The following is a 23992-nucleotide window of genomic DNA, read 5'->3' as shown; positions in this document are numbered from 1 at the left end:
ATCAAAAACTAAGCTACCCAATTAAGAAGCGACACCTAAATTATTTTCCTTTCTAACCCAATGACTGACCCCTAAAGACCAGCAATGCAGATTTTTCTGCCCAATTACGAAATACCACTCAAACCCAAGAAGAAAGAAGAAGAAGAAGAAGGAAGAAAGGAACTTGAGACGACACCCTGTATCCTCCATCTTGAACCCATCTATAACATACTAAAAATCCTAAAACCTGAATTTCTCACCCCTGTGACACACTACACTGCTCTCCACAATCTATTTCACACTTTTGTGGTTTCTGGTTTACCTTGAGGCTTTGGAAGTTTTCTCCATGAGTGAGGGTCAAAGTCAGTGCTCCCCTGGGGGTCAGGACACCCCAGAGCAGACAGAGAAATATTCCCAGTGCCCTGGGTTTCCACAGGGAAGGGGATGGATCACCCTGCTGAGGGTTATCACAAGTGATGCTGATATCAACCTGACAGCTCCTTTAGCAAGTTGTCACACACCCAGCAGCCTGACTGAGCCAAAACCACCGGGATTACACCCGGAGTGTCCTCCCTGAACAGCAGAGATCTTGGGAAGTTTTGGCTTTCGTTCCTCCTCACGCAGGGATTTCATCGATCGGCTCTCGAGTTGTGGCAGCGCCGCTCGCAACAGATCCTGCAGCATCCCAAAAAACTTTGGGAATTCTGGAGACAGGCACATGTGCTGTCCTAAGGGGGCACATGGGTGTCATTCCTGCTCCTGGGAACACACGGAGGCCACAGGGAAGGGAGAAGGGAGAAGGGAGAAGGGAGAAGGGAGAAGGAGAAGGAGAAGGGAGAAGGGAGAAGGGAGAAGGGAAAGGGAAAGGGAAAGGAGAAGGGAGAAGGGAAAAGGAGAAGGGAAAGGAAAGGGAGAAGGAAAGGAAAGGAAAGGAAAGGAAAGGAAAGGAAAGGAAAGGAAAGGAAAGGAAAGGAAAGGAAAGGAAAGGAAAGGAAAGGAAAGGAAAGGAAAGGAAAGGAAAGGAAAGGAAAGGAAAGGAAAGGAAAGGAAAGGAAAGGAAAGGAAAGGAAAGGAAAGGAAAGGAAAGGAAAGGAAAGGAAAGGAAAGGAAAGGAAAGGAAAGGAAAGGAAAGGAAAGGAAAGGGAAAGGAAAGGAAAGGAAAGGAAAGGGGAAAGGAAAGGAAAGGAGAAGAAAAGGGAAAAGGGAAAAGAATGTGTATAAGACCACACTTCAAATACTTCCCAAATATTTGACAAGGGGATGAGAAAAGGAGGAAGAGGGAGAAATGGCTACTTATCCTTGGAGAACCATTTATCCCAGAAATCTTTACTCTGAACACACCTTTTTCTTGATTCTCGATACATCCACGTGCCAAGGAATTTAAAGGAAAATTCAGCGAGAATCTTGCTGAGGAATCAGCAGTCACATAAAAGAGGGGGAAAAGGGCATTGAGGTCCAGGCTCAGCAAAACAAAGACTCTGGAAAAAAAAGCACAGCTGAGAAAAATATTATCTTTAATAGTGACCTTGCATTGATGTTTTCTCATTTTGCACTTTAAAAGTCTTTGAAGAGTCGTAATTTAATTTAAAAAAAAAAACCTTTTAGACACACACAGATTTCACTGGTGCTTTTCCCCTTCTGGTGTTCACAGGGATTTCAGAACCTGCCCTCACTTCAAGGACATCACTCACACATCCACCACATCCACCTCAACCCCTCCTGCCCAGGATTCCTCCCGTTTTTTGGGAACCCACCTGGGGCAGGCAGAATTCCAGGACCTACAAGTTGTCCTTTTGGATCTGCCTTGCAGTGAAAGGGAATTTCTGTAAGCAACGCTACATGGAAGTGAAATTTGTGGCTGGGAAGCTTCAAGCAGGGAAAAGTGAGGGGAAAAGGCAGGTCCAGGCAGAAATTCTTCTAGAAAGTCACTGGATTAATCAAGGTAGGGAGTTTGGAAGGTAAAGAGAAGCTGGTCCAAGAGTGGGGAATCAGCCATGGAATAAACTCAGGGAAAGGCCAAAGGTGATGTTGTTCAGGTGAAACCAAGAACAAGACACCTGCAGGAGAGACAATTCCCCCTTCTTAAAGCAAAGAAACCTTAAAATTGAGATTGTATTTGGTGTTTCTAAACCAGTGCTAAACACTGAAATGTCTCCTTCCCCCTCAAGCATTATCACAACTGAAACCACTGATTTCCAACCCAACCTTGGGCAATCTGGCAAACACCAATTCCCAGAATGTTTCTTTCCTATCAGGCCACTCCCAACCATTTTAATACCTAAAAATATTTCAGTGTGACCTTTCCCTTGCTTTTTTTTTTTTTTTTTTCCCTTGGTTTTCCCCGTTTTCTTTTCCTTCTGCTATTATTCCCTGTTGGATGTAACACACTGAGTGAAGAGGAGGGGAGCGAGGTTTCTGTGAGCATCTCCTGAGTGCCTGTGGAATTCTCAACTCCTTACTCGTGTCTGGGAGGAGCCTGAGAGCATTATTGCACTCTTCCAGAAAATTCCATTTCCACATGCAGAGCTACCAGCCATTCCCAAGGGCAGGGAGGGAGGGGAGGGAAGGAACAGGCTGGCTGTTACTCAGAATGCTCTGAGCATTCCTTGTCTGGATTTGCCTCCTCCCCAAGAAGCCTCTTTCCCTTCAGAGCTGCCACCGGTTGGAATTAAGCTTCCCACTCCAAGATTAATCCCACAGTGTTGATCCCTGCAGCTGCTGGGGTTGGATGCAGTGTGGGAGGGCCAGGGAGGGCCCAGCTGCAGTTCCCGCACCCCTCACAGGCGCTTTAAGCAACCACAGGAAAGAATCACCAAAAAAAATGAATTTTAAACATCATTTGTCAACTCCAGCCTACGTTTTTTGCTACACAAACCCACATTTTATTACCATTTCTGGCTAAGCCTGGCATGAGTGAAAGCTCCTTCCCAAACCATTGGAACCATCTACCAAAATGAGGTACCCAAGCCAGTCTTGACTAAAAACCACTCAGTGCAGCTTTACTTTGAATTATTATTCACTCCTGACTTTTCCAAAAAACCATTTTTTTTAGCATCAGGGTTACAATTTTTATCCATGGAAGCAGCTGTTTCATCACTAAGCAGCAAGAAAAAAAAAAAAAAAAAAGACATAAACACAGGAATCCAAAGCTGGTGGTTATTTTTTACTTGAAGACTCTCTGAAAAATTATTGTTACATTATTATAATTAATTCTTTCTGGAATGAAACAGGCCTGGTCCAGGTGATATGGAAAGGGCAGTCTGGTTTTTACAAAACTGATACTCAAGCAACATCAAAACACACAAAGGACAGGCTCTTACACTCAGGTTACACCACTCAGCCTCAGTAAACATCTTTGGAATAGACATTTTTAAAACAAAAAAAAAAAAATCAATCAAGGAACTTAAATATTCACAGGACAAAACCATAATATGATGCAAAATATGAAGGGTGAGATTAGCAGAGATCAGCACAGGCTGCCTGTGGGTAATCCAAGCAGGAGTTACACACAGGGGCTGGATTCCAGCTGGGAACAGTCTCCCCTACGAGGCAGGTTTGGGATTTGGTTCTGTGCCTAAGGCAGGGAGAAGTGAGCAGCAGGCAGAGAAAAAAAAAAAAAAAAAAAAAAAGTCAATTTATACTGGAAGTTCTTGTTCAAGCAGGAGCCCACAAGTCCAGCAGCACAAAGGAAAGGTTGGGTGTTCTTTTAAAACAAAGTTAGCCACAAGTCAGCAGGGTGTCCTCTCTCTATTGCACCAAGTTTGGTTGGAACTGAAGAATTAGAAACCTCTGCACTTAGAAAAGCCACATTTAAATATATCCCAAGTGGAGTGAGCAGAGTTCAGCTCTTGAAACAATTCAATACTTTTTCCTACCAGCTACAACATTTCTGTCTTCTCAAGCCCTCTCCAAACTGCAAAACCACCACTGATCAAAGACAGTGCTACTACTTCTCCTCAGTATTTATTTATTTATTGCTTTATTTATGAGTACCATAGGCTAAGAGATGGGAACTTTTAGAGAATTTAAGGCAATTCCACAAAACCAACACCTTGAGGGCAATTCTGGCACACAGTGCTCTTCACTCCAACACCAGGAGAGGTTTTAGCTTTAAAAATGGAGAGGGACACTCAGATTTCAGCCAAAACCTCCCTTTCAAACATCAGTTTATCTTTCTAACACAGCACTGAAGTCAAGTCATTCCAGAGCACCAATGTAGAGAAAAGAAAAAAAAAAAAGGGGGGGAAGAAATCAGATGAACAATTAAAAAAAAAACCCCACTAAATAACTACAAATAAAAACTACACACTAAAAAAACCTAAATAACTACAAATAAAAGCTAAAAACCCATAAAGCTAAACAAGCAAACAAAAAAAAATCAAAACAGGCTTGTCAAAAAAATCTAAATGTGCTCAGTATTAAGCTCATGCTTCCCTTGCAAAAACTTTGGAATTTAGTCAGAAAAATATGGAAAACTCTTTACAACATTGGTCCAATGGGCATGTGCATTCTTTTTATTTCTATACAGAGTGAAAACAAACACCATACAGACAAGAGTAAACTCCTTTTTTTCTTTTTAAAGAAAAAATTCAGGTTTAATGTTCCAAAATGGTTTTGTGAAAACAGGAGGAAAAAAAAAAAGGTTCTGTAGAAGAAATAGAAAGGAGTTATTTTAACTTCAGGCCAGGTACAGCCTGCATGGATTTGCAGCAAGATTTGAATAAGAAATGATGGATTAAAAACAAGCAGAGTCTTGCTGGCATCCAGGAGGAGGAATGGAGAGGATTTGCACAGAGAACCCTGCATGTAAACTATTGCCACGTGGAGTCACAGAGCCAGACAAGACTTCAAGGTGCTGCTTGTCACTTGTTGCTAGAGAAAAACTACTTTGCCAAGAAGCTCAGAGAGTTTTCTACAGCCTTTTCTGGAAGAAATGGATGCAAGCAGCAGGTTTCTGGTCAGCCAGAGGATCCCACTGCACAGTGCTTGTGCTAAGTTCCATCAGCTCTTTGTATGAAAAAAGGTTGGGGGGGGGGTTGTAGCTCTCATTGTCATAGCAAAAAGCAGTTTTTGTCATGTAAAAAGCCTAAACTAAAGGAATTTTAGTTCCATAACTAAAGGAACTTTTCCCCTCAGCGTTTCTTCAGGGCACAGCTAGAGAGATCTATACTGAAAAACAGTATAAGAACAGGGAACCTTTTGGGAGGTTTAACCAACAACCAGGTGAGTGCGTTTTCCTTGCTAATGCTCCCTAATGGAAGAATGACTCTGGTTTACATTCTCTTCCAAATTATCCCTGGGGAACAAATCAGTCCAGAAGCCACAGCAATTATTCCTTGGCACTCCTCTGCACAGAGGCAGGAGAAGTTCCAACTATTTGCAACAGCGAGTTTTCCTTTGGAATACCTGATGCTTTTTTATTTTATTATTATTTCCTCCGAATTCAAGAAATGCAGCAACATTACCAAGCCAGGAGTCATTCTTCTCTTCAGCTGGAGGATTTGACACTGATCTCCCTTTGAGTGGCTGACTCAAGCACTAATCCTGGTGCAAATGCAGCTAAGATTTCTCCAGTGGAGCAGCACTGGGCACGGGGCGCTGCCGGACACCACCTGGGGATGAGTCTCTCTTTCTCCCCTCCTTTCCCTCTGTTGCATCATCTGAGACATCTCCCTCATCTGCTTCTTGCTCTTCATACCTGTTTTTCAGCAGATGAGCTGGCTCTGGACCTTGTTTCCCTCAAGGAGAAAGGAAAAACACACAAATAAATACCATTCCCAAGTAAAATGCACTTTTTTTAACATCACGGGCAAGCACAGCAACACTGAGAGCTCCACTCAATTTTCTCTCCCTGCCCATGACGAATTTTGTCTTGCAGGTATGAAAATGCTCTCAATTTTTTTTTTCCTATCCCTAAAACCAGTTTTAAAAATGCCCCAGCTTTACTAAACAGAAAATCCCAACGCACTATAAACCCTAAGGATGAGGCATCAACCCCAAATGCAAAGCTCTACACTCCATGCCACAGACACCAGGATTTCTTTAATATTTTCCATAAATGAGATTTACCAAACAGCTTCACTGAAATAGAAGTTTGCTGTGGGCTTACTTGACTGAGGCTGGAGCTGTGGTGGTCTGTGCCTTTTGGAGGGACAGATGCAGTCTGCCAGGAACACCATCATCTGAAACCAAAGAAACCCGAGGTGGAACTCCCAAACATTCTGCACATTGGAATGGTTTAGGCTGGAAAATTTCAAGATCAAGCCTAACCATTTCCCCTCAGGTGGATCCCACCCAGCCCCACACTCGGTGTGACCATTTCCCCTTGGATTATGGGGGCTCCCTCCTGCTCCCCATGCCTGTGTTCCAGCTCAGGGCACCCCAAAAGCCACCCCAAACCTGAGGTAGAGGCAGCAGCAGAGTAACAAAGTCACAACCAGCCCCAAGGACTGCACTTACAAGTCCCAGGACCATTCCTAAGAACAGAGTTGCCAATCCAAAAACAGCATAGGAGCCCCACACTGGTATTCCAAGGTTTTCTGTTAAATAGCCATGGCCGTGCTGGAATAAAAGAGAATAATTTCAGGAAGAGCTGGATTTCACATTGAGATGAAATGAAGTGGAGATGTAAGCAAATACCCTGATCCACATGGACAACTTGAACAACGCTGACATGCTGCTCATCCTGAAACAAAGCAGAGAAGAGGAACTGAGAACAGCTTAAAATCAGCCTCAAACCTGTGTGAAACAACCTCAGCTCATTCAGGGACAGCTACAAATTCCCAAATGTCTTTAACTTGGATCTGCTGACATGTGAATTTCAAGTCCCTTTACTGTTCTAGCTGGACCAATGCTCTGTGAGAAGGCAGCTGGAACTCCAGTGAAGATGTTAAGAAAGAAGCATCTGGAGGTTTTATTAAAACAAAAAAATTAAGCTACTAAAAGAAAATCAGGTTATAAGAGCTGAGAGATTCTCAGACATTTAAGTTTGGTGTCTAAATACAGAAAATAATAGAGAACTTGCTAATGCTGAGTTAATACCCAGTTTCACACATTCCTTGGTATGGGATAATACTTTGTAAGAGAACCACCCTCACTGCCAGGAATTCCTTCCATATATCAAACCTAAATTTCCCTCCTGACAGTTGGAACCCCTTTTTCCTGCCAGTTCCTGATGGAGAATCCCTCTGTGATTTCCTTGTGATCTCCTCCAGACAGTGGAAGGAATTTCCTAGGATTTAGCTGGGCAAAACCATCTCAGTGCCACAGAGACCAAACAACTTCAAGGGTCAGCAAGGTCCCTACAAGAGTTTAGGAAACAAGAAACCTCTTCAAGCCTTGAAGTAAACCTTGCTGGGGACATCTCTGCTATGGTGACAAGGCTCAGGTCACCTCTGCTATGGTGACAACCCTCCCACAGCTGAGGAAGAATTAGGACACCCACCCACCCACCACATTCACACAGCTCCTGCCCACACAGAGCTGGGAACAGGGAGCAGGACACACCTCAGGACATCTGATCATAAATTCTTACAAAAAACCAACCCAAAACTTACAGGAAAGAGGAAGGACCAAACCAGGAGGACACTGGTTCAATGGATTTCCACTCCTGGTCACTGATGAAATTAATGAAGGCAGCTTTGGTCCTTGCTCCCTGGTATCTCCTGAACTCTCCATCTTTGCAGCTGTAAAACAACACCACCACCAAAATCCTTTATTTTATATGATCCAAGCACCAAGTGCAGCATTTGTTTCCCCCTCCCATCACCTTGTCTATTTTTTTACACATTCACTTTTTCAGTGTTAACTTTTTTTTTTAGCTGATATTGCCTCTGAGAAATATTTTCCAAACACCTGGACTAAGTCCAAGTTATTTCCAGAACACTGACTCCACGAACACCTCGGCTAGCTTTAGGCTGTGATTCCATTAAAAAAAAAAAAAAAAAAAAAAAAGATAATGATCTTCCTAAAGCCCTTGCCACACACCTGCACTGAAGATCAGCCTACAGAGAAAGGATTGCAAAACAGAAACACCCATGAAAAGGCAGAATAAATAAGGCCTGAAGGGAAAGGAAAAGAAATCCTCTGGCAGCACAAGGTCGCAGCAGGTGAGACAGTGGCTGTGCCAGTGAAAAGCAGCTCCTATTCTTAAAGAGCATAATAAATCTCATTTATTTGCCCCCCCCCAAAAAAGAGGAAAAAAAATGCTCACTCTCACCCCAAAAAAAAAGTGCATACTTACTGATAGATGGTAGGGAGAGCTGTGATGATAAATCGCCCACTTAACCCTGTAAGAAAAGTTATTTTGAGTATTTTAATGGAAAAAAAAAAAGAGGCAAGAAATGTTGCAGCACCCCAAATACAACTGCAGGCCTAGGCATCAATCTTTCCATGCAACCCAACACAACCTTGTGCATGTCAAAGCAGCACACACTAAAAAAAAAGGTCTCTGGACAAAGAGTAAAATGGGGAAAATGAGATATCCAGGGATAACTGCTCTATTGGACTGTTTTGACTTCAGCTCCTAAGAGGGAGATGCTCTCCTTTGCACACATGATCTGCAGCCTCCAGAAACCCTGAAGGAAATAACCCAAGTGAGGCAAGCTTCAAAAGTAAAGTGACTCTGGAGAAAGAGACCAGCATGGGGAAGGGCCAGATTTACAAATCCCACACGGACAGGAAAGTTTCAGGAGAGTCTCAGCAGAAGGAGAGAAGATTGTTTGCACTCCCTTCTACCACCCAAAGGATAAACTGGAATGGCAGGGCTGAAACTTTGTTTTTTGCTTAAAAAAGCACGGCCAAAAATCTCCTTGAGATCCTGCTCTGGAGAAAACCTCTCATTCTTTTGATCTATTATAGTCTACCCATTTTATTTATTCCGTTCACTCAATTGTATTTATTTTATCTACTATCTGAGAGTCTCCTCCCTGTGAGGAGAGCTGGAGGTTCCTGTGTGAAACCTGGCACGGAGCAGCTGTGGCTGCCCCGGCATCCCTGGAAGTGTCCAAGGGCAGGCTGGACAGGGCTCGGAACACCCTGGGATGGTGGAAGGTGTGGTAGGGGGTGCAATGGGGATGATCTCCAAGGTCCCTCCCAACCAAAACATTCTGGGGCTCTATTAAGCATGATTAGGGCGTTTAGTCACACAGCAACGTGCCTTTGGTAGAGATGAGTAAAACACTCTCATTATCCCTGTTAATTCTGCCTGCCTCCCACAAGCACACACTGGAGATGAGCACCCCCAGAGCCCTCAGCTCCCCAAATCCCGGGCGGTTCAGGAGCCCTTTCCAGCCCCTCTCACCCGGCTGCTCCGTCACATCCACTTTGGCCACGTTCACCCCTAGGTCCTCTCCCCACTCGGCGAACTTCTCCCACTCGGGCTGCAGGTTCTCGCAGGCGGGACACCAGGGCGCGTAGCTGTGGGAGCAGCACAGCGCTGTCACCACACGCACCCCACACACAACACCCCCCACCCCCCCACCCCCCGGGCACCGCCAGCGAGCCGCTCCCCACTCACAACTCCACCATCCACTCGTCGTGCAGCAGCTCCCGCCACATCCCGTCCGACAGCACCTTCACGGGGCTCGGCTTGCCCCGGGCGGCGGCCGCCAGCGCCAGGCACAGCAGAGCGCAGAGCGGAGCCCTCAGCGCGGCCCGCGCGCGGCCCAGCGCCGCCATCTTGGCCCCCCCCCGTTCCGCCTTGCCGCCGCGTCACGGGCGGGCCCGCCCTCAGCGGAGCGCGGGGAGGCGGGACCGGGGAGCCGGGCGGCGGCGGGCGGCGGAAGGGCTTGGAATGGTTAGGGATTGCAGTCCTGGAATGGTGGGGATGGGAAGGGATCTGCAATCCCGGCTCGTCCCACCCCCCTGCCATGGGCAGGCGCGCCCAGAGCAGGGTGCTGCAAGACTCGGCCGGTCTGGCCATGGACGCTTGCGGGGATGAGGCGGCCGCGGATGGTTGGGTAACCTGTGCCAGGGCCTCAGCACCCTCACAGGGAAGGATTTCTTCCATATGTCCTAAATTTCCCTTCTTTCAGTTTGCACTCTTTACTCGTTATCGCAGAATCACCGAGGTTGGAAATGATCTCCGAGGTCGTTGAGTCCAAGCTGTGCCCGATCTCCACCCAGCCCAGAGCTCTGAGTGCCACATCCAGGAATTCCTTGGGCACCACCATTCCCTGATGAGCCCCTTCTAGTGCTTGACAGCCCTTCCTGTGAAGAAATTCTTCCTCATATCCAACCTAAACCCTCTCTGGCACAACTTGAGGTCATTTCTCCTTGTCCTGTCCCTGTTCCCTGGAGCAGAGCCCGACCCCCCCGGCTGTCCCCTCCTGGCAGGAGCTGTGCAGAGCCACAAGGTCCCCCCTGAGCCTCCTTTGCTCCAGGCTGAGCCCCTTCCCAGCTCCCTCAGCCTCTCCTGGAGCTCCAGCCCCTTCCCCAGCTCCGTTCTCTGCACACTCTGCAGCCCCTCAGTGTCCTCCCCAAATTTGGGGGCCATTGGTTTCTGGGCTGGGAGCGCACGCTGCTGGCTCATGTTGAGTTTTTCATTAACCATCACCCCCAATGTTTCTCCACAGTCCCTTCTCCATCCAACCTGTGTGTCTGGGGTAGAGGCAGCCACAGCTTCCCCCTGCTGCTGCCCAGAGCAGCCGTGGCTGCCCCTGGATCCCTGGAAGTGTCCCAGGCCAGGCTGGACATTGGGGTTTGGAGTAACCTGGGGTGGTAGAAGTTGTCCCTGCCCATGGCACGGGGTGAAACTGGGTGATTTTAAGGCCCCTTCCAACCCAAACCATTCCATGATTCTGTGATCTTTACTTGCAGCAGAAAGTAACAGCACCTGAGTGATTAATTCTCAAGCAGGAGTCAGGGAGAAGGTCAATGTTAACAGGCAAACAAATCCCACACCAACTCATTCCTGTCTCTCACCACCCGAAGCATTTCCAGGGAAGGAACCTCTTTTTCCATATGCACGTACTTTCTTTAACCCATTTTTTTCCCCAGCTCCTGTGATAATGTCACCTTCCCTCTCCTGCCTGGATAATTTCTTTGCCTACCCCTTTGCCATAATTTCATATCCCACAGTTCAGAGCCTTGGCAGCCATTGAGCAGTGCAGAGAAGGAAAAAAAAAAAAAAAAAGAAAAAATCAGCATTTGGGTTGTTGTTTTGTTGTTTTTTTTTTTTAATTTTTCCTTATTTGAGCATTTTTTTCTATAGTACAACGTGTATGTTCCTGTCTGTAGGAGAACAGGCATTATTTAGGACTTGCTATTCATTGATTCAGCACTCAGGAATAAATCACTGCTTGCAGCACTCTGCTGACTGCTGGTTTAGGCATAATTGAATTTTTGAAATTTGTTATTGATAATCCATGAATATTCTGTTCTGCATCAGCAATCAGGTGAAATGCAAAGAGCTGTCTCTGGGTAACAACTGGACTCAATGATCCTGAAGGTCTTTTCCAACCTAAACAGTTCTGTGCATTCTGTGACTATCCCTGATAATTTGAGATGTGTTGAGGAATAAGTGCATAAAACCGTGTTGTGTAACCATGTGTAAATAAATTTACCACTGTGAATAAAAAGATTTCTTCAAAGGCACACTGAGATCCCTATGGGAACAGCTTGAAAGACCCTGAAAATTATGACTTCATACCTCCCCTGCTTGGTTCCAGGAATTATTTTAAGTGTAATCACTGCTCTGAACTACTTTTATCTCAGTTATTAATATGACATTGGCATTGTCTTGTTTCTTTGTAAAGTTTTGAGAACAAGAAAGCCTTACCCTTATCTTTGAGGCATCTTCCTCCAGCCTGCTCCCCTCAGCCCTCCCAAGCTGACAGGAGAAATATCTGCCTCATCTCTCAAGGCTCATGGCAGGATAAAGAGAGAGTTTATAACCAAGTGACCTTAAGAAAGAAACACATCTTTCATTCTTTTCCGTGTTCTTTTTCAGTGCTGCCACACAGAGGCAGAGTTGAGGCTGCTTCTAAAGGGAAAGAGTGAAGGAAGAAAATCCTTTTTGGTTAGAAATTACCTGGATTTCCTGCTGAGGACACCTCATCGTCTATCAGGGCTTTTTCCTTATCCAAGAACTCGTGGTTTAGGTTGTTTTCCTAAGGTAAAGAGGATTTTCTGGTCAGTTTAAACCTTCCCACCAACACACAACCAGAAACTGATCGAGGTTGGGGTTACAAAGGTACCACCACCAGAGAGTCTTTAAGTTTCATGAAAAGAATTGTCCATTTAGAGTGAGCACTGGTGATGCACAGGAAGAAGCACAAGCCCAGATAATTGTTTGACAGAGGGAAAATATGAAAACCTTAACCTGATCTAGTGGAAGGTGTCCCTGCCCAGGGCAGGGGGTTGGAACAAGGTGGATTTTGAGGTGTTTCCAACCCAAACCATTCTGGGATATATTCTCCTGTCCACAGAGCTGTTGGGGTTTGATACAAGATGAAGGATGATGAAATAAGAGAGGCCTGTGTCATCAAGAAATCATCTTTTCTTGATGTCTGTGCCTCATAAAATCAGATGCTGCAGGTAGGAGTAGAAAGGAAAAGACTCAGCTCCCTTTGGGCTTTGCTTTCTGTTGAGCTGAAAATAAAAATAAAAAATACTTGAACACTGGAATGCCTCAATGTTGTCCCCAAAGCTAAAGCCACAGAGATGAACAAATTCTACAAACTCAATCCCTTCTGCAAGTGCTCAAAACCACTTTAAAAAATGGCACACAAATTGACTCACTGGGCTTCTTTTTTGCAGAATGTTGATTCATTTATATTCTAAATTGGAGCAAACAAGCAGTTCTATTTTTCCTTATTTTATCTTTTTTTTTCCCTCTGTTTTTTAAGCACCTTTACATGTCCTGAGGATGAGCTGAGCACTAAACCAGATGAACGAGCTGCAGGAGCCCAACTCTTGCCCACATGGGGCTGACCTTTTGAAGGGCCACTTGAAGAGAGCAGAGGTTTGGCCAAGTGATGATTCCAAGCTCTGCAGTCCCTGGATCAGGTACAGCATCAGAGCCCTGACCTCATTTACAGCTCCTGCATTTCTGAAATGCCAAGAGATTATGCAGAGAGCTTTCCTGAGTGTGATCATGTGAGGCAGGAGACATGAAGTCATTGTCCTAAAGCCCAAGGTGAAACCAGGCTGTCCCAAAAAGTCCCAGCCAGGCCTGGAGCTGCATTTTGTAGTGCTTCAGGAAGCAAAACTGATCCTGGCTAATTTTTTCTAGGTGGTTTTGCTAAGGTGAAGGGGATTTTGTGCTCACACCAACACACAACCACAATTTGAGCAAGGTTGGGGTTACAAAAATACCAAATGTCTGTGAATTTCATGAGTTGTCTAGTTAGAGTGAACTGTTTCCTGGCTTCATCCTTTTGGGAAAGTTGGCATCTAGAATTCCACTCAGAGCAGTTTTCTGGGCATCAACATTAAAAAAATAAAAGTGAAGATGTAATTATTGCTTTGTGGCTCAGGATTTCACTCCAGGAACTCTATCCACACATGAATGCTTTTTTTCCGCAGAAAAGTCCTGTATTTCACAGGAAATAATTCATCCTGGACTGAAACCCCCAGAAGTGTCAGTGACTTCTCAGGAGCCACACTGGGCTTGGTGCATGTGAACATTCCCCACTGTCCATGTGGGAAGGATTAACAGAATCCCCTCCTCCTGCTTGGAAACCCCCCCCGGAGAGCACATTCCCATCCAACTGGCCCATTCCTTCTGCTCCACAGCACCTGAGCTGCCTCAGCCAGGCCTCACAGGGCCCACAGTGTTCAAGAGTTCAGGTTTTTGGGAGCAGAGAGTTTCCCACAACCAGTTTGCTGCTTCCCACTTTGGAAAACCACATGGAAGACTTCGGAATTATTCTCACAATCCTCTCTGGGCTAAGAAACCCCAGTAACTGCTAATTATTCAGTAATGAAGTGTCTCTCTGGGGTCGTAATTGTGAGTGTGGCCTCTCCTCATTACTGTGTGCAGCAGTTTCCTCAATGCCCAAACAAATTCTCTCTTTCCCATTTGACTGGATTACAAAATTGCTTTAAACTCTGTGGAGATGATGCAGAAAAGTGTGGTTCTGCACAGGAGTTACCATGGGAACTAAAGTAGGGAGAGATCTTTGTAAACCAGAAGTCGAGCAGATTGGGTTTCAGACAATTAATATTGTCTCATTCATTAGCTTTAGCTCTTCTGTGCTCTGCTCCAAAGTAGTTTTTATCTCTTCTTCTGTATCAAATCCTGTGTCAAAGAGGTTCTGTTCCCCTGAGGATTCATCCCTTATTCTGCAAGGCCACCTTGCATCCCTGGCCTCCACTTCCCCTTCTGCTTTGCCTTTTGGGGCTGGGGACATCTCTGGGGCCATCCAGGTAGGGTTTGCTTTGGGATTGGGATATAAATGTGGGGAGAAGTGTCAAGGCTCCTGTCCTGTCCCTGCAACCAGGACTGGTGGCTGAGCTGAGCTGAGCAGCTCTCATTGCTTCTCCTGCATGAACCCTTCTGCTCTCTTTTCTAACACCTTGGACTCCTCAAATCTTCTTTTCTAATTCCATGTTTGGCACTTTAGGGAGGAGCAGCTGAGAACTGGCCCAGTGCCAGTAGCTGTCCCTCTGCTCTCTTTCCAAACCCTCTTTTTCCAGCTCTCAGCCCCCACCCCATCTCCTGACCCTCTCCCAGCATTCTGCCACCCTCTGGCTCTCCCCTCACAGCACATGTATCACACCTTAAAAATAATTAGCAAAGGAATGTCCTTATTTTCCTTCAGACCTCTGCCTGACTCTGTGAACAGGAGGAATTCCCCTCCCAGGGGAATTCAATATTCATGTATTTAAAAAGCAAGCTCCTCCTCAGCCCCCTCCCCTGTGTGCTGCTGACCTCCTTCCCTGTGCTGGATGTGGAATTACTCATTTTCCCAGGGGCTGACCCATCACTTTGTTGTTTCAGCTCTTCACAAACAATATTTCTGTCCCACCAGAGGCAAAAGCTGAGTTCAGCATAAAACTAACTTCATTTTCCAGCTCCTGTTCAGATCACAGGATTTTAATCCCACTTTTTTCACCATCCCACCTGCAGCCACAGTTCAGCACCTTGGAAAAGGCAAGAGCCAAACCACCAAATTTCCAGTCTCTAATCAAAATCAAGGAAAAATGAGACAACCTCAGAGAACCCCTGGGGAGAATTAGCATTGCATGAGGCAAACCTCCTCCTTTCCCCAGCTCCAGTCTCCAACTGCTGAACTGATTTTGGCAGAAACCTTCCAGAATATTTGTTCTGGAATACGTCAGCAGACGAGATTTCAGCTCAGGGAGATGAGAAGAGGCTGGAAGCAGAGGATTGCAGTGGGAAATGTTGGGAAGCTAGAAATTGAGGTGTTGGCATTTCCTCTGCAGATTTTGCTGCAAAAAATGAACAAAGCAGAGAGTGCAGAGCAAAAAACATGGGCCAAAGAGAGCCAGATCAAAATGACCACTTCCTGCCCTCTAAATCCTTCTTTATCCAGATGTCAATCCCTTCTGACCTGCTGGTTTTCCATCCCTTTGCACCAGCCTGAAGGTTGCTCTTGGTTCTGGGAGACAGCAGATGTTGTGCTGATTGAAGCCCATTTTGCTGTGTTTTAGTGACAAGAAACCTGTTTCTCTGAGGCCAGCAGAGAAATTTGCCTGAGGGTGGCCAAAGACATGGAGGGGGAAATGATATTAAAACAGTTTCCTTGTAAAATGTCACTTTTGCAGGAGCAAGGTCTGGGAAGGTATTTTTGTGCTGATTTAGGAGCTCCAGCAGACCATACAAGCACATATTTAACTCCACACTCCAGAAAAACATTCCACTTAGATCCAGATTCTATCCTTAAAACTCCACAAGGCGGGAGAGATGTCAGCACACCTTGCATTTCCCTGCCACCATGGAAAAGGAAGCCTGTCCAGCCTGAGAAGCTGGGAAAAGAACCAGAAAGTGCTTATTGTGGCCAGTGCTCCGTGTGGATGCATCCCCAGACACCTGCAGGCCAGTCCCAGCCTTGTGCAGGCAGTAAGGATCAAACCTGTGTGTTCCCTGCAGTCCCTGAGGCTGGAGGGGTTTTTCTGGGAAGCTGGGAAGGAAGTGATGTTGCTTTTGAAGCTAAAAATAATTCTTTTAGATGACTTAATCTGTAGCAGGCCCTTTACTTCACTGTATCAGCTAATGCTGACGAGAGGCAGGTCATGACCTTCTGGAAGATTCTGTTGGATTATTAGATCAGATTAAATGAGATTATCTTCCTGGACATTGTGGGCACAAGGGGAGAGAGGGATAGGCTGATTTTCCACATATCCCCAGGCATCCAGGTGCTCTTCATGGGGAATCACCTCACTCCTCCTTTTCTTTACATCCCTATTCAGTTTAATTCTGTCAGGGAATTGATGCCAACCTCTTTCTAGCCATGTCCTCACTGCTGGGATCAAGCCCACAATGCCAGGCAGTGCCACAAATAAAACCCTGGAAGCTTTTGTGCCCTCAGAAAGAGCCAGGCTGGCTGGCTGCTGGCAGAAAGCCATCTGCTGCCTCATTTTAAAAAGGGAGTTTAAATCAAATTGGTGGGATTTTTTTCTTTAAACAACTCAAAAGGAGAGTTCAGCTTCAAAGAATCAAACAGAGCAGCACAGAAACAGCTCCAGAGCATCTAAGGAGGCAGAGAATGACACTCCTGACCCTGGTGAGGCCAGCAAGGCACACAGAGCTTCCAAAGTCGCCAGCTTTGAGCACAAGGGAACATTTCTCCTTGTGACTCTTTTCCAGCCAAAAGAGAAGCACAGTGGTAGCATGGCAAGAGAACAAAACTGTTCTTCCAGAAGGAACCAGCATGTCCAGCCAAATATCTCCTCATTGACACTGGTGGGCTCTGAGTCAGGCTCACAAGAGGATGAACAGCACATCATGATTTTCCATGGAAAATTCTCCCCTACTTTTCTCCCTGGACAGGCCTTCTGTGAGTAGCCCCATTTCTGGCTGGTGCTGATGAATATTTGCTCTCCTGGGCTGGGATTAAGATGGCAGGAACTTACTTGGATCCAAAAAAGCCCTTCTGTCTAATTACAAAATACTACCCAGACCTATGAAGAAGAAGGAAGAAGAAGGTAAAGAACAACAATTCTGTCTAATTACAAAATACTACCCAAACCTATGAAGAAGGAAGAAGAAGGTAAAGAACAACCTGCCTCTGCTTTAAAACTTCTATTTTATTACTATATTCTAAAACTCCAAACTCTAAGTTTTCTAGCTTGTGATATTACACACTTCTAATCAACTACACACTTGAAAGCTTTGTGCTACTAATTAATTTTGGAGGCCTTCTCCACGGCCTCAGGTCAAATGCAGTGTTCTCCTGGTAGTCAGAGTCTGTCAGCACAGAAAGTCTAAAATTCCCAGCATCCAGAATTCCAACAGACATCCAAACTCCCTGAGACTGGAAGAATTTAGATCTCACTCTGGCCTTTCTTATTTACATTTGTTTTTCCTGGCCACGTGATTTTGCCTTTATACAGTGGGTGTGCATTTGCCACACTTGTTCTACCAGACAGCTTGCAAGGTTTACTAAAAACTTCTCCTGTTATTTTTATAACTAATATTTCCTTTGATGCCGTGGGGATTGCAGTCCCAGGCCCCAGGGAGCTGCGAGGCACCAGCTGTGATAAGGATGGACGTGCTGGCTCACTCACAGGAGGGCTGTTTTTGTCACACTGTCCCTTCCTCTGCTGCTGTCACTGAGGGCCCGAGGGGTTACACTGAGCTACCTGCAGAGAGGAGCTGGCTGAGCTTTATGTCCTCTGTAAATTCAAATGGAAACCTATTTTCACTAACAAAATATGGATTTATTCAGCCCTTTGCAGTAAAAGCAGAGTCACTTTAATCTGCTTTCAGGGCATAATTGAGTCAGTGACTCTGTAATAAGAGCTCTGTCCCCTGTTCCTCAGAGGGGGTTCTCTCTGGCACATTTATCCACATTCCTGCTGGGAAGAGCCCTGAAGGAGCTGCCCACGCTGTGACTGCTGTGTGGGTTTATGCAAAATGTTCCTTCACCCACCACCCCTACCTGCCTCTGCCTTAAAATGTCATTGAGAAACCAGCCCAGAATCCAGGCTTAGTGGAAAAGCTTCTCTGCCAGGAGTCTGCTCCAGCCTGGACCTGCTGACCTGGAGGTGGTAATCCCAAATCTGCTGCAGAGTTTGAAAAGAGGTGGGGAGTTTGTTTGGCATTCAAAGGAAAAGCATGGGGGACATCTGGTTATGTGAAATCATAAGGGCATTGGTTGGTTTAGGGTGGAAGGGACCTTAAAGGTCACCTTGTCCTATGACAAGGGACACTTCCACTGTCCCAAGGTGCTCCAAGCCCTGTCCCACCTGACCTGGAACACTTCCAGGGATCCAAGGGCAGCCACAGCTTCTCTGGGCACCCTGGGCCAGGGCCCACCACCCTCCTAGCCAGGAATTTATTTCCAATCTCCCCTCCATCCCTGCCCTCTGGCAGTGGGAGCCATTCCCTGGCTCCTGTCCCTCCATCCCTTGTCCCCAGTCCCTCTCCAGCTCTCCTGGAGCCCCTTCAGGCCCTGCAAGGGGCTCTGAGCTCTCCCTGGAGCCTTCTCCTCTCCAGGTGAGCACTCCCAGCTCTCCCAGCCTGTCAGAAGAGTTCCATCCCTCAAAGCATTTCCATGACCTCCTCTGGGCTCGCTCCAACAGATCCTTGTCTTCCCTGTGCTGAGGACCCCAGAGCTGGGCACGATATTCCAGCATGGTGAGCAAAGGGCTCCTGTCCCACAGGAGGAGAGGGTGCAATGATGGGAGAGAGTCTGAAACTCAAACATCTAACACAGGAAATTGGGACCCAGGGGTTTCTATCAAACATCTAAACCAGAAGCTGGAGCCAGGAAGAATTTTGATAGAATGAATCCATAAAGGAGCAGCTTTTCCTAGCACTCAGGCTTGCCTCTCATTTCCATTTATTTCTGCTTTTCTTCACATCAGCAACAACCCCCTGTGCTGTTGGAATCAAACTGAACCTCCAGACAAGCAAACAAACAGGCAATAAAATCCTCCCCAGGAGAAAGGGGTTCATTTTCTGGGTACATAACACAAGGCAGCCATGGCAGGGAGAGGAACTGGCAGTGCCATGCAGCTGAACTCTGCTCTTCAGCAAAATCCATCTCTCCCCTTCCCTCTCTGTGCCCCAGCAGTCCCAGGAATCCAGCACCTCCTGCACAGACATGGCTCATGCTGCCTCTTCTGCTTCCTCCTCGCCTGGCTGCTGGCTGCAGTGAGATAAGTCAGGTTTAATCACTCCCAAGTCTTATTCATATTGTTATTCAGTGTTTGTGGGGTTGCAGCAGCAATTTTGTGCAGATCAGTAATTCCTGAACACCTTAGAAGTGTTGATTTCACCATGTTCATAATAGAACTATAGAATCATAAAATCATGGAGTGGTTTGGGTTGGAAGGGACCTTAAAAACCATCTCATTCCACCCCTGCCATGGACTGGGACACCTTCCACTGGACCAGGTTGCTCCAAACCCCATCCAGCCTGGCCTTAAACAGGTATGAGATGGCAGGGGGGTGGTTTTAAGGTGGAAAAGGGTAGATTTAAGTTGGATATTGGGAAGGAATTCTTCCCTGTGAGGGTGGGGAGGCCCTGGCACAGGGTGTCCAGAGAAGCTGTGGCTGCCTCTGGATCCCTGGAAGTGTCTAAAGTCAGACTGGACAGGGGTTGGAGCAACCTGGGATAGTTGTCACCAGGGAAGGTGTCCCTGCAAATGGCAGAGGATTGGAACAAAATTACCTGTAAGGTCCCTTCCAAACCAAACCATTCAATGATTCTATGATTCTATAACCTCAGAGCCCCTTCCAGTGCCTAAATGGACTCCAAGAGGACTGGAGAGGGACGTGGGACAAGGGTCTGGAGTGCCAGGACAAGGGGGAATGGCTTCCCACTGCCAGAGTTCAGGGTTAGATGGATTAGAGCTGAATGAGAAAGGGAGAGGAGACAGCTCTGTGGGAACAGCACAGGTCACAGCAGAGCTGAGAGCCCCACACCCAAGGAGTGCCATCCTGCTTTGTCACCTTGTCACCCTCACATTCCCAGGCACACGGGGCTGGTGCCCTGTGCTGGCACTGGTGCCACGATCCCAATCCCGTTGTTCCACACGCAGGCTCCCCGCAGAGAAAATCCACCCTAATGAAACGCTTCCCACAGTAACTGGATTTCCACTGCAAACGAACTCATTATGCTGATTGTCCCTCGTGCTTTGGAGATGAGACAAGTGGCAGTGAGTGGCAGCTCTGGCTCCTGGATCCCTGTGGTGGAAAGTCAAGTCAGGAGAGGAAGAGCCGGTGTGTGAGGCTCAGGAGGCCACTGGCTCCAAATGTTCTGCTTCTGCTCCAAAAAGGGGGCAGGGGAGAGGCTCTAAAGTGGACAGGGGACTTCCAGGAGCGCGTTCCAGCTGTGGTGGCATTCCCAGGCATGCCTGTCCTGGCTGAGTGACAGGCACTTCCCAGTCTGTGGTGGAGAGCTGCTCAGGGAAGGGCTGGCTCTGTCCCCTGCTGGGAATGCAGAGAACTCCAGCCCACAGGAATGAAAGGTGGGAGAAGGAGCAGGGGAAGGATGGGTACCAAAGGTGTGTGTCAGCAGCAGAGGTGGGATCAGATCCAAGCTCCTCAGAGCTTCCTGATTTTGGAGATCTCAGCTGAGCTGGTACAAAAAATCTACTCTTGACTGGCAGAAAAGAGGTGAAGGCAATTTCAGGACACTTGGTACAACCACAATTCCAGCTGGGGCTTCAGCAGGGCTTTGTCATCGTGGTTTGATCAACAACACATGTCTGCCTGTGCCATCTCCTCCCCCTTTTGTTTTTCAGGTTCTTTAGTCACACAGGGAAATGTCAGGCTTTGAAAAAACTCACAGAACAAAATCCAAAGCCCAAGTGAAAAGGGAAATGCAGCTGCAATCCCGAGGTTGCTTTTCTGGTTGGTTGTGACTGAAATCCTTCCAGCAGTGCCAGTAGGCCACACAAAGACAAAATGCCACTGGAAATGGAGGTGCCTGGTTGGATTTGGGACTGATAAAATACACAGCACAAGAGGAAATGGTCACGAGTTGCACCAGGAAAGATTTAAGTTGGACATTAGGGGAAATTTCTTCATGGAAAGGGTTGTGCAGCCCAGAGTGGTGGTGGAGTCCCCACCCCTGGATGGGATTTCAAAGCTGTGTGGATGTGGCACTTGGGGACATGGTTTGGTGGTGGCCTCGGCAGTGCTGGAATAACAGTTGGACTTGATGATCTCAAACCATTTTTGCAACCCAGAGCTGATCCCAGTTCCCAGGGAAGCAGCAGGCAGCTGGGTGCTGGTTCCCATCCCAGCTCTGGGGTCACTCTCCCTCTTCCCCTGTGTCCCCATGGCCAGAGGCCAGTGGGAAGAGCAGAAACCCTGGTGATGGCTGACTGGCAGCGGGCAGGAGCTTCCCAAATCCGGCGGCACCAGAGCACACAGACAATTTATTCCATGTCCAACCCAGTGCTGTGACAGATCCCAGTGTCCATCTCCATCCTCTCCACCTCTCCACACACCAGGATGGACAGATGGACTCATCCACGTTCCATCCATTCTCCCCACCACCAGCCAGATGGCATTGGGAAGCAGGGCTGGATTCAAGCTGCCAAGAGGCAAAGCAGCAATGCCAGGAAGAGCCTTTGAGGAAATCTGGGATCCCAGCCACTGCTGGAATGCTGAGCTGGGGCTGCAGTGTGACGTGTGGAGCCCCTGTGTGAGGAGAGGCCATGGCTGAGACAGCACCTCACTGGTGCTCTGTGTATTCCAGAGTGTCTCGGTTTGAACAGCCAGGTGTCTGCTAAGGAAGGCAGGAGCCTCCCTTGAAATGGAAAATGCAAATCCCCTCCCTCCAAATTATTATAATTTTGAAATTAAGGAGCTCTCGGGCAAAGATATGAGAGTAGAAATAACAGTTCTTTATTAGGAAAAAAAAAAGAAAAGAAAATATACAAATAAAATGCAGTAGTACAAAACAACACTGCCAGAGTCAGAAGAGCAGCTGACAGCCTGTGGGTCAGGGAGGTGGCAGCAGTGCCATTCCATGGGGGCTCAGCCCTCCTGCAGTGCCAGCTGTGCTTCTGCTGGAGCAGGATCCTGGACAAGGCTGGAGTTTCCCTCTGGAGCTCCAGGGCTGCTGGAAATGGGCCTGGGCTCCCTCTGGGAATGCAGTGGGGCAGAAAGCTGCTCCTCTGGGAATGCAGTGGGGCAGAAAGCTGCTCCTGTGGGAATGCAGTGGGGCACAAAGCTGCTCCTCTGGGAATGCAGTGGGGCAGAAAGCTGCTCCTCTGGGAATGCAGTGGGCAAAGGCTGCTGTGGTGTCCCAAAGGCACAGATTGGATCCAGGTAGGAATGCTTGGCTCCTCCCCTGGGCACAGCCTCTCCCCATGGGATGATGGAATTTTCTCAGCCATGCAGGGACACTCAGTGGCCATGAACAGCAGAGATCTCCTGGAGGGAGGATTGGCTGTGGGAGAGACAAAGAAAACTGCCCAGAGAGCAGCAGAGAACTGCCCCAGCTCTGGCAGATGGGAAATAGAACACACACCCCCAGCCACATCTTGCATTTCCAACCTAAGACGCAGAGCCTCTTGGCACTGTGGAGCAAACTGGGGAAATCCCCTCCGAAGACCTTTGGAAAAGCCAAAAGTTGGGGAGGCAGGGCTTGGAAGGGAGAATTCTGGAGACTGTCCCAATAGATAAACCACACAGAGGGAGAACACCCGGGGAATAAATCAAAGACATTGTCCTGCTGTGACAGCATCACCCTGATTGGAGGGGAAGGAGCACCTCTCCTGTGAGGAAAGGCTGGGAGAATTGGGATTGTTCAGCCTGGAAAAGAGATGGCTTAAAAGTGACCTAATCATGGTCTTCAGGTAGCTCAAGGGAGCCTACAAGAAAGATGGAGAGAGACTTTTGAAAAGGGCTTGGAATGACAGGACATAGGGAATGGCTTCTACTGCCAGAGCACAGGGTTAGATGGGATATTGGGAAGGAATTCCTGGCTGGAAGGATGGGGAGGACCTGGCACAGAGAAGCTGTGGCTGCCCCATTCCTGGAGGTGCCCAAGGCCAGGTTGGACACTGAGGCTTGGAGCAGCCTGGGACAGTGGGAGGTGTCCCTGCCCATGGCAGGGGGTGGAATGGGATGGGATTTAAGGTCCCTTCCAACCCAAACCACTCTGGAATTCTGTGATCTTAAGCAGACATCAGGAGACATGAACCACATGCACCAGAGTGGCCCTCTCTGATCTTATCCAAATGTGGCTTTAAGTTGAGATCTGCCTGAAAATTCAAGGGAAAAAAGGAAGTTTAATATCCACATTATCCAACAATGCAGAGGCAATGCAACCCTGCTGTGCCATTCCCAGGGGGGGAGAGGTGAGTGCTGGAGACCTTTTTGATCTAATGAAAACAGTGCATAATGATCCCCAACGGCAAGGAGCTCGAGTCAGAGAAAACTTCTGGCTGGAAATTGTTGGTTTTTCCAGCTTTTACAGAAATGGGGCAGCTGAGAGGCGTTTTAAACTATTTTATTCCATTATCAGTCTCGATGAGTAGTGAGACACAAGAGATGTAAAACTGAAGGCCATTCCATCAGAAGCCAGCCCATTTCCTGGTTACAATAAATATTTTTCAGCCTATTAGCATTTACCACACAAAGTTGCTATTACTTCTAACACCAATCACCTATATATTTTTTTCCCCCACATGGTCCTACTACAATGCATCTTTCACAGTTCTAATTCTCTAAAATATCTGGTCTTTTTGCAAAACCATATTTTGAAACTTGTTGAAACTTGTTTCTAGTTCAGTCTCTCTCTCAACCATGTCACCTCTGTTCCATGGCCTTCCTAAGCCAGCACACCTTATCTCAGAGTTTGCATGCACATGTACAGGGCTGTGTGAGCTTTCAGTCAGGTTTTGAGAATCCTTTACAAAT

The 23992-nt window shown here is 47.1% G+C and overlaps 1 protein-coding gene and 1 long non-coding RNA gene across 2 annotated transcripts; one reads left to right on the top strand and one right to left on the bottom strand.

The window, feature by feature from the left end:
* Positions 1-3121: 3121 nt before the first annotated feature.
* On the bottom strand, positions 3122-9695 carry TMX1 (thioredoxin related transmembrane protein 1). The gene is made up of 8 exons (XM_053946108.1): positions 9497-9695; positions 9281-9396; positions 8222-8267; positions 7536-7664; positions 6619-6664; positions 6439-6540; positions 6089-6161; positions 3122-5717 (listed from the first exon to the last, which is right to left on the bottom strand). Exons 1-8 carry the CDS (start codon positions 9655-9657, stop codon positions 5539-5541), a joined length of 852 nt encoding a protein of 283 aa, XP_053802083.1. The 5' UTR covers positions 9658-9695; the 3' UTR covers positions 3122-5538.
* On the top strand, positions 9690-19567 carry LOC128789857 (uncharacterized). Its single transcript, XR_008431554.1, has 4 exons — positions 9690-9775; positions 11930-12094; positions 12828-12987; positions 19185-19567. It is a non-coding gene; the product is annotated as an uncharacterized LOC128789857 (long non-coding RNA).
* Positions 19568-23992: the final 4425 nt, after the last annotated feature.

This window comes from Vidua chalybeata, chromosome 6 (genome assembly GCF_026979565.1).
Source record: "Vidua chalybeata isolate OUT-0048 chromosome 6, bVidCha1 merged haplotype, whole genome shotgun sequence".
NCBI classification, from domain to species: Eukaryota; Metazoa; Chordata; class Aves; order Passeriformes; family Viduidae; genus Vidua; species Vidua chalybeata.
Note: the sequence above shows the minus strand (reverse complement) of the source record. Positions and strands in the feature narration are given on the sequence as shown.